This window comes from Somniosus microcephalus, chromosome 18 (genome assembly GCF_052327205.1).
Source record: "Somniosus microcephalus isolate GS21.2 chromosome 18, FLI_Smic_1.0, whole genome shotgun sequence".
In the NCBI taxonomy this organism is placed as follows: domain Eukaryota; kingdom Metazoa; phylum Chordata; class Chondrichthyes; order Squaliformes; family Somniosidae; genus Somniosus; species Somniosus microcephalus.
The window spans coordinates 17024283-17036799 of NC_141004.1; the positions used below are offsets into that span (position 1 = coordinate 17024283).

Below are 12517 nucleotides of genomic sequence, written 5' to 3' on the forward strand. Positions count from 1 at the left end.
GGCCCATCAAGTCCATGCCAGCTCTCTGTAGAGCAATTGTTCCATTAAAATTCTGTATATTGGGAGTGGATGAAAAGCAGTTTGCCTTTTGCCATTCTATAAAATGGGAACGGTTAAGAGGGCATTTGGTCCACTAAAATTCTACATAGTCACAGGTGGAGTGAATGAACAGGAGTTTGGTTCATTGGAATTCTATTTAGTAGCAGTTGGAATGAATGAAAGGGGGCTGGCCCTTTGGAATTCTATATGATAGGAGTGAAAAGGAAGGCTTTTAATCTATTGGAATTCTAAGCTTGGATAAGGTATGTATTTATCAGGTAGATATTATTGAAAACTAACTGTTTAGCTAGACTGCATCAGTTCTGTAGATCTATAACAGCTCATAAGGTGTTCCACCAGAGGCTGTGTAAAGTTATTTTGTCACACAATCGTAAACCAAAGCTATCTCCGAGTTCATTTGGTCAGAGATTACTCTGATATCAACAAAAAAAAGCTAAACGTGAGATTGGCCATGTTGGGAATCCTTTTCTCATGAAGAGAAGAGGCATTCTTCGTCATTGGAACTTGACAATGTGATTGTGCTTTTTACCTGGATCTGTAACAGATAGGTGAGAATCGATGTGTTATCAACATGGCTCACAGAATGGTAGAGAACTGCCCAGAGCCCTCAAATTGGACATACCAGTAAGAACCTGTTCCGCCATTCCATTAGATCATGGCTGATCTGTATCTTAATTCCATCTGCCCGCCTTGGTTCCGCAACCATTAATACCCTTACCTAACAAAAATCTATATATCTTTGTTTTTTGATGGAGAGAGTTCCAGATTTCCACTACCCTTTGTGTGAAGAAGTGCTTCCTGACATCACCCCTGAACAGCCTGGCTCTAATTTTAAGGTTATGCCCCTTTGTTCTGGACTCCCCCCACCAGAGGAAATAGTTTCTCTCTCTCTACCCTATCAACTCCTTTAATCATCTTAAACACCTCAATTAGATCACCCCTTAATCTTCTATACTCAAGGGAATGCAAGACTAGTCTATGCAACCTGGTGAGACCACACCTGGAGTACTGTGCACGGTTTTGGTCTCCTTACCTAAGGAAGGATATACTTGCCATAAAGGGAGTGCAACGAAGGTTCACCAGACTGATTCCTGGGATGGGGGGATTGTCCTATGAGGAGAGATTGAGTAGACTAGACCTATATGAAGAATGAGAAGTGATCTCATTGAAACATACAAAATTCTTACAGGGTTTGACAGGGTAGATGCAGGGAGGATGTTTCCCTGGCTGGGGAGTCTGGAACCAGGGGTCACAGTCTCAGAATAAGGGGTCGGCCATTTAGGACTGAGATGAGAAATTTCTTCACTCGGAGGGTGATGAATCTTTGGAATTCTCTACCCCAGAGGGCTATGGAAGCTCAGTCATTGAGTATATTCAAGACACGAGATCGATAGATTTTTGGATATTAAGGGAATCAAGGGATATGGGGATCGGGCAGGAAGGTGGAGATGATCTTATTGAATGGCGGAGCAGGCTCGAGGGGCAAAATGGCTGACTCCTGCTCCTAATTCTTATGTAACATGTCCTCATAATTTAACCCTTTTAGCCCCGGTATTATTCTGGTGAATCTGCGCTGTACCCCCTCCAAGGCCACTATATTCTTCCTGAGGTGCGGTGCCCAGAAATGAATGCAGTGCTCTAAATGGGGGTCTAACCAGACCTTTATATAACCATAATAACATAACTGTGGATATGGGAAGGTGTTTGTATGGGATTTCAATTCATGTGAAAACCACCATTATGTAACATGATGGTCGCCAAATTGCAAGACTCCCAGCGTGAAGGTTGGAGATTCAGGTGGGGAGGTCAGCGTGCCCGCTGTGTCCCCAATATATCACCGTTGATTTGAATGGCCAAAAAACTTGGGAGTGTCAGAAATTGAGGGCGCTGATCTCCACATCTGATTCCTGGATAGTTGCTCCCACTGCGGGAGGCTCCACACGGGAAGTGAACTCTTGCCTTTTCAGGGCTGTCTTGCTGCAGTGAGAGGTGTTTTGGCGTGAGGCTGTTTTTATCAGGAATAACAACAGAAAATGCTGGAAATACTCAGCAGGCCATGCAGCATCCGTGGAGAGAGAAACAGTTAACGTTTCAGGTCTGGGACCCTTCATCAGAACTGGAAAAAGCTGGAGATGTAACAGATATTAAGCAGGTGCAGAGACAGGGGTGGGGGGGTTAGGAGGGGAGGAAGGAATTGAAAGAACATACTGTACTTTTGTAAAAGACAGGAAAGATAAAATGTTGCAAATGGGAATGGCAAAAATCATACTGCATGAAAAATGGGGGCAGGGATAATTATCTGAAATTGTTGAACTCAATGTTGAGTCCGGCAGGCTGTAAAGCTCCTAATCGAAAGATGAGGTGCTGTTCCTCGAGCTTACGTTGAGCTTCATTGGAACAATGTAATAGGCCGAGGACAGAGAGATCAGAGCGGGAGTGAAGCGGTGAATTAAAGTGACAGGTGACCGGAAGCTCAGTTTATATCGGGCCTTTGTTAGAGAGGAAGCGGTGTGCACCGAAAGACCTAAATCTACCTGAGGTTGTTCTCTGGTGAGTGCAGGATGTCAGGGATTCAGACTATATCAATTGCATTGTTATGACCCCGGCCAAAGTAGCATCTATATCTATCTATCTATATATATATAAAGCAGTATGTCTGTCTGTATGTCTGTCTGTATGTCTGTCTGTATGTCCGCTATACACTCAAAAGTTATAGAGCGTACCTACACATATGTTATATCAAAAGAAAGCTGATGATCAGGGGAGTGTCATAGGCATATTTACTTTTTGGTTAGACAAAAATTGTTCGGACAGTATACAAAAAACGTTCAAAAATCCGCTCATTAGCAGTTGACCAATCCTGTCGCTCATTAGCGTTGAGTGACGTGATGGTTGACCAATCCTACAGTTCAGTGACCTGATGGTTGACCAATCGGTGCGTCACGGGCGGGACCTAATCCTGCAGCCTCCCGAAACCTCGCCACCATTTTTTCCCCTGCTTTTCCTCAACAGCGAGCATGGCAGCTGTGTCGGCCCGCCGGAGCGGGAGGTGAGTTGGGGTCACTTGGGCCGGGCCTCACAACTGCTCGGCCCCAGACACAGAGCGGGGGAGCGGCAGCGGCCGGCCGTCAACCGCGCGGCCCTCTAAACTGCCCTGGCAACGCCGGGCCCCCCCAGCTAGTATTTAATATATTAGCCAATTATTTAGGGCCTTGTGTAAGGGACTTTAACTATGAAGAACTAATGATGGGAGTGGAGGGGCTTTTGCAGAAGAGAGAAAATAAGTCAGAAAATCCAAATGTAAAAACACTGGTAATGTCGTCACTCCTAACTGTCTCTGGGATAAATTACTATTAGGCAATTTGGTGGGCCATGTTACCATGGCAATGATTTACACGTCTATAGTGCTCCTTCCATACAAATAAGGAGCTTTATAGAGCAGAGGAAAAGGCTGGATTATGAGCAGGAATGAGCGAGAGGTAGAAAAAAGATAAAGCAGGATAAAGTGTTGGGGAGGAGCTGGCAGTCCAGTTAAAGAGGACAGTTACAAGGAAGTGTTTGAAGGCAGGGTGGGAGGCGACAAGGCAGAGGGATTTGGGAGGGGGTTCCAGAGGCTGGGGCATATTGGGTGAAAGAGTGGTTAGCCAGTAGAGCTGAGGAAGTGGTGGATGAGGAGTATACATAGAAACATAGAAGATAGGAGCAGGAGTAGGCCATTCGGCCCCTCGATCCTGTTCCAACATTCAATGAGATCATGGCTGATCATCCAAATTCAGTACCCTGTCCCTGCCTTCTCCCTATATCCCTTGATCCCATTAGCCTTAAGAAATATATCCAACCAGTAGACCAGGAGCGGTGGATGAGGCAGAATACTGCCCGAGGAGGTGAGGTGATGTAGGGCGGGACTAGGCCATGGAAAGATTTGAGAATGAGGAGAAGGAACTTAAAACCATTGTCTTAATAAAGTCCTGTCACAGACCTGTCAGACACAGAACGGGACACAGCAACATCATCAGGTTGTCAATTGTGTGCCATGCTACATAGTTTTAATGATTAAAATGCAACGATTGAATTTCTGCAGATACAATGGCTGGTGTAGCACAGATGTACCCAAGAGACGGGTTCAAACTGAATAGCATTGCAGCTGGCTATTTAAGAGAAGCCTCTTCCTGGCAATGACTTGACTGAAACCGCTCCAGTGTTTTGATGCTGCCCCTTTTAAGACTATGACACCACTCCCATTTAATATCTCACTCAAAGGCTGGGCTCATTCCCTACCACCGCCACCCACTCCTCCCCGTGAAAGTTTTAATCCTAAATTCTCGGGGCTTGCACAGTGTGTCGGTGTGTACCTCCTGCTCCCAGAGCACACAGGGAACACCAGTGCCAAACCGATAACAGACCATTCGGCCCGCTTGACCAGCATCGGGCACGGGAAAGTGGAGCGAGTTCCTCCTGATCCAGATCGCTCCCAATTTGCTTTCCCGGTCTCACCGTGGCTGTGGCCATTTGATGGCCCTGTTAAGACTGTAGAGACATTGGGGCCTTGGCTTGCTTTCTTTCCTATTGGGTGCAGCATTCAAAGCAGGGAGGAGCGAAGGAACAGCAATAAAGAGCAAAAAAAATACAGAATTGGCAGCAATAAATTGACACTGCGCGACAATGCATTAAAGATCCTGATGGGCGTGCGCCACACAGCGTGGTCAGAGCCCTTAACTGTTGCTGATGTTTGCAGGTTCCGTATCAGGACAGATACCAGGACCCCCTGCAGCATTACAAGGTCGACGAATTAGAGATTGACGTAAGTTTTACAAATTAATTACCTGTCTCCCCTTAAAAGGCTATCTCTGCGACGCTGGGATCCGCAGCAAGGGCTTATCAGGAATGCTCACTCCGCGGGATTTTAGCTTTGTTTTTTTAGAATATTTAAATCTGCCGGCGGCAACCTGCCACTTTGAAGTAAGAACAGAGAGACTGCTGTCTATCGGGCGGAGGTAATGCACCAAGAGTTAGTAAGGGGGTCTTCTAGGGGTAAATGCAGGACTTGTCGCAAGGGAAAGAGGGGGAACATAATCCTATAGGAATAAAATACTGGGTGTTGGGGTGATCATTTCCATCATCTTCCCCGCCACCCTCGGCGGTTGCACCTCTGCAGCCGAACATAGGTGGAAAATCTGCCCCATTAAAGAGCAGAAACAAATGTTACTCATTTTGTGTACGCTCTGTTCATTTTTTTTTCCATTTTTCTTTCCTCTCCTACTCAGTCTTGGAAAAGGAAGTGTTATGCTGTCCAGATATCTCGGTTGGTAGATATGCTGCACAGTGTGCCATTGATTCATACAAAGGTCCCGGTTTCAGTCCCACTGAGTAAACTAATCACAGCTGGTAGGGACACGAGAATAGCTCTCAGACTCCCTAACCTGGGATGGTGGTTGGGGGGGGGGAGGGGTGGGGGGAAGAGATTATCCAGGGGTTCTACTTCTGTCTGTTATCTAGTGTCCCCTGCTGGACAGTGAAAGTGAGTGGATATCAGAGCATCAGGCTCAGTGATGATGCCCCACACAGTTGAATAGCCTGCCGCCACTCATTGATAAGACTCGCACGTGAAGAATGGCCACTTGGCCGAGAACCCTCAGGGTGACCAACAACCGTTGAACTAAATCTCAGCGTGAGTCGGTGCCTTCAGGAGATGGGAGAGAAAATTGAGTGGGGCAGTGGCAGTGGCGGGGGAGGGGGGGGGGAACCCGTGACCTCTACCACCTAGAAGGACAAGGGCAGCAGGCGCAGGGGAACACCACCATCTCCATGTTCCTCTCCAAGTCACGCACCATCCTGACTTGGAAATATATCGCCAATCCTGCATCGTCGCTGGGTCAAAATCCTGGAACTCCCTCCCTAACAGCGCTGTGGGAGCACCTTCACCACACGGACTGCAGCGGTTCAAGAAGGCGGCTCACCACCACCTTCTCAAGGGCAATTAGGGATGGGCAATAAATGCTGGCCTTGCCGGCGACGCCCACATCCCAGGAACGAATAAAAAAAAAGATTTTACCTTGGTTTAGATCGCCCCTCCCTATTGGGCATAAACTTATAGCTAGCTGAGCAGGTGAGACGTCAGTCTGATGCTTGGCTCCTGGAAACACTGGGGGTGACTGTGTCAATATCGGAAACACTGGGGGTGACTGTCAATATCGGCAGGTGCGGAATAACTGACGGTATCAGAATTCCCATTGGTTATACACTTCGGAGAGAAAAATCAGGCAGGGCGTATAACGGGCAGTTGATCCAACACCATCAGTTATTCTTCCCCCCCCCCCCCCCCCCATCCCGCAATGTTACCCCCAGCTGTTTATAGTCACCTACTTGTAGATGTACAAATACGCCCCCCGCCCCCAGTTGTGCTTGTTCCTTCCCCCAACCATGAGAGGTGCCTCGCCTCCACTGAACAGCATCTGATGGTGCGGCTGAGACCTGGATCTCAATGTGTGGGGAATTACAGCCATTAACCCACACCCAGCCCCTCAGTAACGCAGCCCCAGCACGCCTGCAAACATCTCCACGCAATCAATAAGTTACAGCAAGCAATAAGTTACAGCAAGAACTATTTCCCCAGAGGAGCTTTCAAGCTTCTTGAGAAGCAAAAATGTAGCGCAGTAATTTGGATTGTTTCTGATGCCTGCAATATTTGCAGCCAGGAGTTTATTGCCTTATTGCAATCTCTACCGAAAGTGCAGCTGAAAATTAACGGCATTTTCCTTATTTTTTTGGGGGGTGAACAGAAATTGCTGGGTCGACTTTGCGAACAGACCAAGAACCAGCGAGAACAGGAAAAGTGGGTCCTGCAGCTTCGGAAGGAGAAGGTACCGTTAACGCTTTTTGTCCTCTAGATCATTTTCTCGGGTTCAGCATCCCGGACCGCACCTTACAGAATGGACCTTGCTCCCTATAGAATTTGGTGTTTTACCTGTCGAGTATCTCGGTCATTTGTAGTGAGTCCAGGGCTCCAACCGAGAACCCTCATTACTGTATTTGGACTACTGGCTAGATCGTGGGCCCCTCGCATGTTGGCTTCAGAGGCCGGTCGAATAAACACTTCAGTAGATCGTGGGTTTTAGGCCAAACAGGTTTATTAAGCAGTAAATGCATAAGTGAACAGAAGCAGCGTTATATTACAGATTTACAGTCGGTACAGGCTTCGCTATTTCACCTTGGAAGATCGAAAATAACAAGCAGCCATGTCAGGTGTGCTGAACTGCAGTGTAAACTGGACCTGAATATTAACTGTTTATGTGCGAGTTTGTGCATGGAGCCTTTATGGTCTCTTACTCCCTCTGTGTCTGTCTGTCTCTCTCTCGGTCTCTGTCTTTCTCTCTATGCTTCTCTCTTTACCTCTCGCTCTTTCTCTATCCTCTCTTTATCTCTTTCTTTCTCACTCTCACTTTTTTTCTTTTTCTCTTTGTTTTTCTCTCTCTTTCTCTATTTCTCTCTCTCCCAGCTTCAGATAGACTCCCTATTTTAAACAAAACAGTTACAGCAGTTACTCCAGGCGTGATTGACGGTGGAATCACCCAACCATCTCCATTCTGGCTGGGACTTACGCTGTCACTATATGCAGTCAAACATTTATTTCAACTTTGTTGTTTCTTCAAATGATGCTCCTGAATCTAGCCCTCCCCTCCCCTCCCCTCCCAGTCAGCTGATTGCAGTACTTGGTGTAGGAAGTAGAGGAGAATGTGTGTTTGATTTGAAATGACAGTCGAACCTGATTTGGGGCAATTTCCTTTTTTTGTTTCTTTCATCCTCTAGGATTCTCTGGAAAGTGCCTTGGAAACAACCCATCGGGAGATGGCAATGTACCGTAACCAGCCAGCTTACACCGAGCAACTTGTGCAGAAAAAGGAGTCGCTACAGAATCAGTTGATCAATATCCGCGGGGAGCTCTCGCAGGCAACCACGGTACGGGAGTCATGTCAGTGCGAGGTCGCGGGGGGAGCAGTTGCGTCTTAACCGCAAGGCTCGACTGTCCTGGCAGCTGCAGAGAGTTTGGCGCTTTGGCCCGTCGAATCCATTGGCAAGGAGCACGCGTCTGCGAACTAATGTGTGGGCGGTTGTCATAAGGTCGCAAACAGCGACACATTGGCTGGGGGTGGGCGAGGGGGGCTGTACTTTTCCCGGTTGGCTGGGGAAGCTCCGTACAGACTCCAGATAAGAAAACAAATTGGCTGGTCTGTGCGGAGTTGGGCTGGAGTTAATGTTCCCTTTAGAAGAATGAGAGGGGATCTCGTTGAAACGTATAAAATTCTGACCGGGCTAGGCAGACTGGATGCAGGGAGGATGTTTCCCCTGACGGGGGGGTCTAGAACGAGGGTCACAGTCTTGGGATACGGGGTAGGACATCTAGGAATGAGATGAGGAGAAATTTCTTCACTCAGAGGGTGGTGAACCTGTGGAATTCTCTACCACAGACAGTTGTGGAGGCCAAGTCACTGAATATATTTAAGAAGGAGATAGATAGATTTCTAGACACTAAAGGCATCAAGGGGTATGGGGAGAGAGCAGGAATATGGTATTGAGATAGAGGATCAGCCATGATCATATTGAATGGGCTCGAATGGACGACTCCTGCTCCTATTTTTCTATGTTTTTACGCTCTATGTTTTTTGAACTGCGCAGCGCCCTGCAGCTCCTGCGCAGCGCCCTGCAGCTCCTGCGCAGCCGGCTCACCGGCTTTGAAGCAGGAAAAACTGCGCGTGCGCAGTATTTTGAGTGGACCGTGCACCCCTTTAAAGGGGCCGCGCACCTAAAAAAAATAATTAAAGGGAACATTGGCTGGAGGGCCTCAGCGCTTTGCGAGCAAAACAAACATGGCCGCCCCCAATGGGCAAGTCAGTCAGCATTTGCGCTACCAACGGAGATACCGGTAACGGCCACCTATCTCGCTGGTGAGCGCAACCTCCAACGCCATGAGTCCCTCTTTGTGTATATCCACGGCTTGCCGCTGGTGAGGCCTCTGAAGTTGGCAACCAGTTATGGATGTAAAGGGACTCATTAATTACAGAATGTACTTGATTCTTTATTGATTCTTTAAGCCTCAACAGTTTTTAAAAGCGTATTGACTTGTATTCTGGTCCTGCTTTGTGCGTCGCATGCATTTTAGGCCTTTGCAAACACAAAGATGGAGTGCGATGCCCTCAAAATGGAGCTGTCCATCATTCACAATGACTTATGGGAGCAGCTGAACAGCCCCATGGGAATGCAGGTAACACTGCCATAAAATCATAAGAAAAGGTAATTGGTAAACTGATCAATGATCTTCCACGCTGAGGCAAAGTTGGAGAAATGAAAGACTAGGAGTGAGATTAGCCCATTGACCTTCTCACCCATCCTTAACTCCTCAAGATAAAGCCTACCTTAACCGTCCAGTCACACTCTAAATGATTTTGAATTTCGTTTCGTAGCACTTTCCGCCCTCGTGGAGGAAGCTAATGGAGGATGTGATTTCAGTTCTTGGATGTTGAGGCGTAGTAACTGAATCTGACTTGGGTCTGTGACAATCTTTCAGGATGAGGTGGGGTACAAGCACACTCAGAAGGAGCTGTGGAAAATCCAAGACGTCATGGAGGGACTGAGGAAGACCTATCCCGATAGGATTACAGCAGAGTCCATCAAACAGAATGGTACGGTATTTCCTAACACTGCTGTAAGATTAGGATCACAAGTCACAGACAGGTTACCCAAAGGGTCTTAGGAATTGTAAGGCTTTTTATTAAAGAGCTAAAGTTTGAAAGCATAATCAGATATTACACATGGTTTAAGCTGAGTATAATAGACACGCAACCCGTGACAGTAGAGAGCGATCTACGACTCCCGAATCGGAATGCCGCGACCGAACGGACCGTTGGCTAGATGCCCAATGAGACAGCGTGAAGGTCTCGGGACAGCGGGTCTCTGCAGCCAGTAACAGCAGTCTCTTCTGTTGATTCGTCCCCCGAGCTGTTGGAGGTGTTAGGCCTGAGCCAGCATTGATCCACCTCAGAGGCTAAACTTAGTCAAAGTGTTAGGCCTGAGCCAGCATTGATTTCCACCTCGAAGAAGCCTTCACCCCTCGCTGTCTGGTTCCCTCTCTCAGCCCTCTATATTTATAGTTATTTTGGTGGGCTGTGATCTATATAGTGTCAATCATCTATAATCCAAGTGTGGTGCGGGAAGACATTTCTCACTGCCCCTTTCTGCATGGCTGATGAGGCCTTTCTCTTATCTTTCTGAGGAATGTTTTGTTATGTTTCTTTAAGAACATTTTATGACTTTTCGGCTCCATTTTGTCTAGCTATGGTACCACCACCCTGTGTTGTCTTGCATTTTACCATCCCCTTATCACTTTCAGGCCTTTCGGTGTTTGTTATTTGACCTCGCTGACAGTCTCTGTTCTAAGAATTAAAACCTCATCTATGAATCTAACAGTTATTTTCTTACACGGCCCTACACGGCCATTGCCTCACTCTTGTATTCAGATCATGCAAGGGCAGTGTGCAGCTGAAGTGTGACCTCACTGCTGGCCAACACTAAGAGAGGTAACTGATTTACCAGTTCGCTCCCATTAATGTGTGCAACACGTGCTGACCTTTGCCCGAATCCAGGATGAGCGCTCCTGTCACACACACTACTGCACCAGGAGAATTAATTCACCTCACAGTTACCCGACTCTGGGATGACAAGCCCTGGATTACTGTCCTCGGATGTTCAAGGTGTTGGCCGTGGCTCAGTGGGTAGCACTCTCGTCTCTGGGTCAGAAGATCGTGGGTTCAAGTCCCACTCCAGAGACTTGAGCACATAATCCAAGCTGACACTCCCAGTGCGGCACTGTCGGAGGTGCCGTCTTTTGGATGAGATGTTAAACCGAGGCCCCGTCTGCTCTCTCAGGTGGACATAAAAGATCCCACGGCCAATGTTCCCTCTAATTTTTTTTTGATGCGCGGTCCCTTTAATGGGCTGCCGCGGCTCATTCAGATTTTTGTGCGTGTGCATTTTCTTGCATTGAAAAGCCGTTGAGCGGCCAGCGCAAGCCCTCCAGACCGCTGTGCAGCCTAACGGGAAGGTTGGCCACGTTCACTCTTTGAAGAAGAGCAGGGAGAGTTCTCCCGGTGTCCTGGCAAATCTTCTTCTTAGGCAGTCCCTCTGAACCGAGGATGACTTGCTTCCACATTAAAAATGAGTTCGCAGGTGACTGATGAGTCCAATGCAGGACCTACAGTCTCTGTCACAGGTGGGGCAGACGGCGGTTGAAGGGGCGGGTGGGTGGGGTGCTTGGGTTGATGTGCGCTGCCTGCGCTTGGCTTCCGCTTGCTCCCAGCAAAGAGACTCGAGGTGTTCGGCGCCTTCTCGGATGCTTCTCCTCCACTTTGTGCGGTCTTGGGCCAGGGATTCCCAGGTGTCGGTGGGGTTGTTGCACTTTTTCAAGGAGGCTTTGAGGGTGTCCTTGAAGCGTTTCCTCTGCCCACCTGGGGCTCTCTTGCTGTGTCGGAGCTCCAAGTAGAGTGCTTGTCTTGGGAGTCTCGTATCGGGCATGCGGACAATGTGACCCGTCCATTGGAGCTGATCGAGCGCGGTCAAAGCTTCGATGCTGGGGATGTTGGCCTGAGCGAGAACACTGACGTTGGTGCGCCGATCCTGCCAATGGATTTGCAGGCAGGATAATAGTCCTGGCAAATACTTATCCCTCATCCAACACCTAAAACAGATGATCTGGTCATTTATTTTACTGCTGTTTGTGGGAGCTTGCTGTGCACAAATTTGGCTGCCGCGTTTCCCTACATTACAACAGTGACTACACTTCAAAAGTACTTCATTGGTTGTAAAGTGCGTAGAGACGTCCTGAGGTCGTGAAAGGCGCTGTAGAAATCCATATCTTTCTTTCATTAAAATTGCTGATCACACTGGTTGTCTCTTCGAATCCGTTACAAAGGCAGATGTTCCTCCCAATTGCAGGCAACACACAGAAAGTCTAGCTCTATACCCGCATGCAGTGATATCATGAGGACAGATGGTGGTGATGTCGGGTAGTGTGTGCGCAATGGATCCAGTTTAAAGATGCACGGACTTTAATTTAAAGATTGGATGGATTCCATGAACATGGGGGTGGGGGGGTGGGGCGGGTGTAAAGTATTAATATTAAATGTCAATTTTAAATCACAATTCTTTTCTTTTCGCAGTGACGAGTGGCCAAATGGGCACCTTCAGCTCCAACAGCCCCGCCAGCCCCCTGAGCTCCAACAGCCTCACCAGTCCCATGAGCCCCTTCTCTCACATCTCCGAATCACAGTTGTCAGCTCAGCAAATAGCCAATGAGGTAAGCGGCGAGAGCAGCGTGGTGAATCCAAACCCTTGCCCAATTATTGCAATGGAATTGTGAGTCTTGGTGACATTCCCAGGTTCCTGGAAAGGGCGGATTTTGAATTCT

General features: G+C 47.9%; 1 protein-coding gene across 9 annotated transcripts in view; it reads left to right on the top strand.

Moving 5' to 3' along the window:
- Window positions 1–12517, top strand: part of plekha6 (pleckstrin homology domain containing A6) — a 353735-nt gene that overhangs the window by 290308 nt on the left and 50910 nt on the right. For all 9 annotated transcript variants that reach the window (XM_086011107.1, XM_086011108.1, XM_086011109.1 and 6 more), the window contains 6 exons: window positions 4796–4861; window positions 6840–6920; window positions 7867–8016; window positions 9218–9319; window positions 9623–9737; window positions 12270–12406. In XM_086011107.1, the coding sequence (XP_085867233.1) occupies window positions 4796–4861; window positions 6840–6920; window positions 7867–8016; window positions 9218–9319; window positions 9623–9737; window positions 12270–12406 (651 nt within the window). The remainder of the gene's footprint in view (window positions 1–4795; window positions 4862–6839; window positions 6921–7866; window positions 8017–9217; window positions 9320–9622; window positions 9738–12269; window positions 12407–12517) is intronic.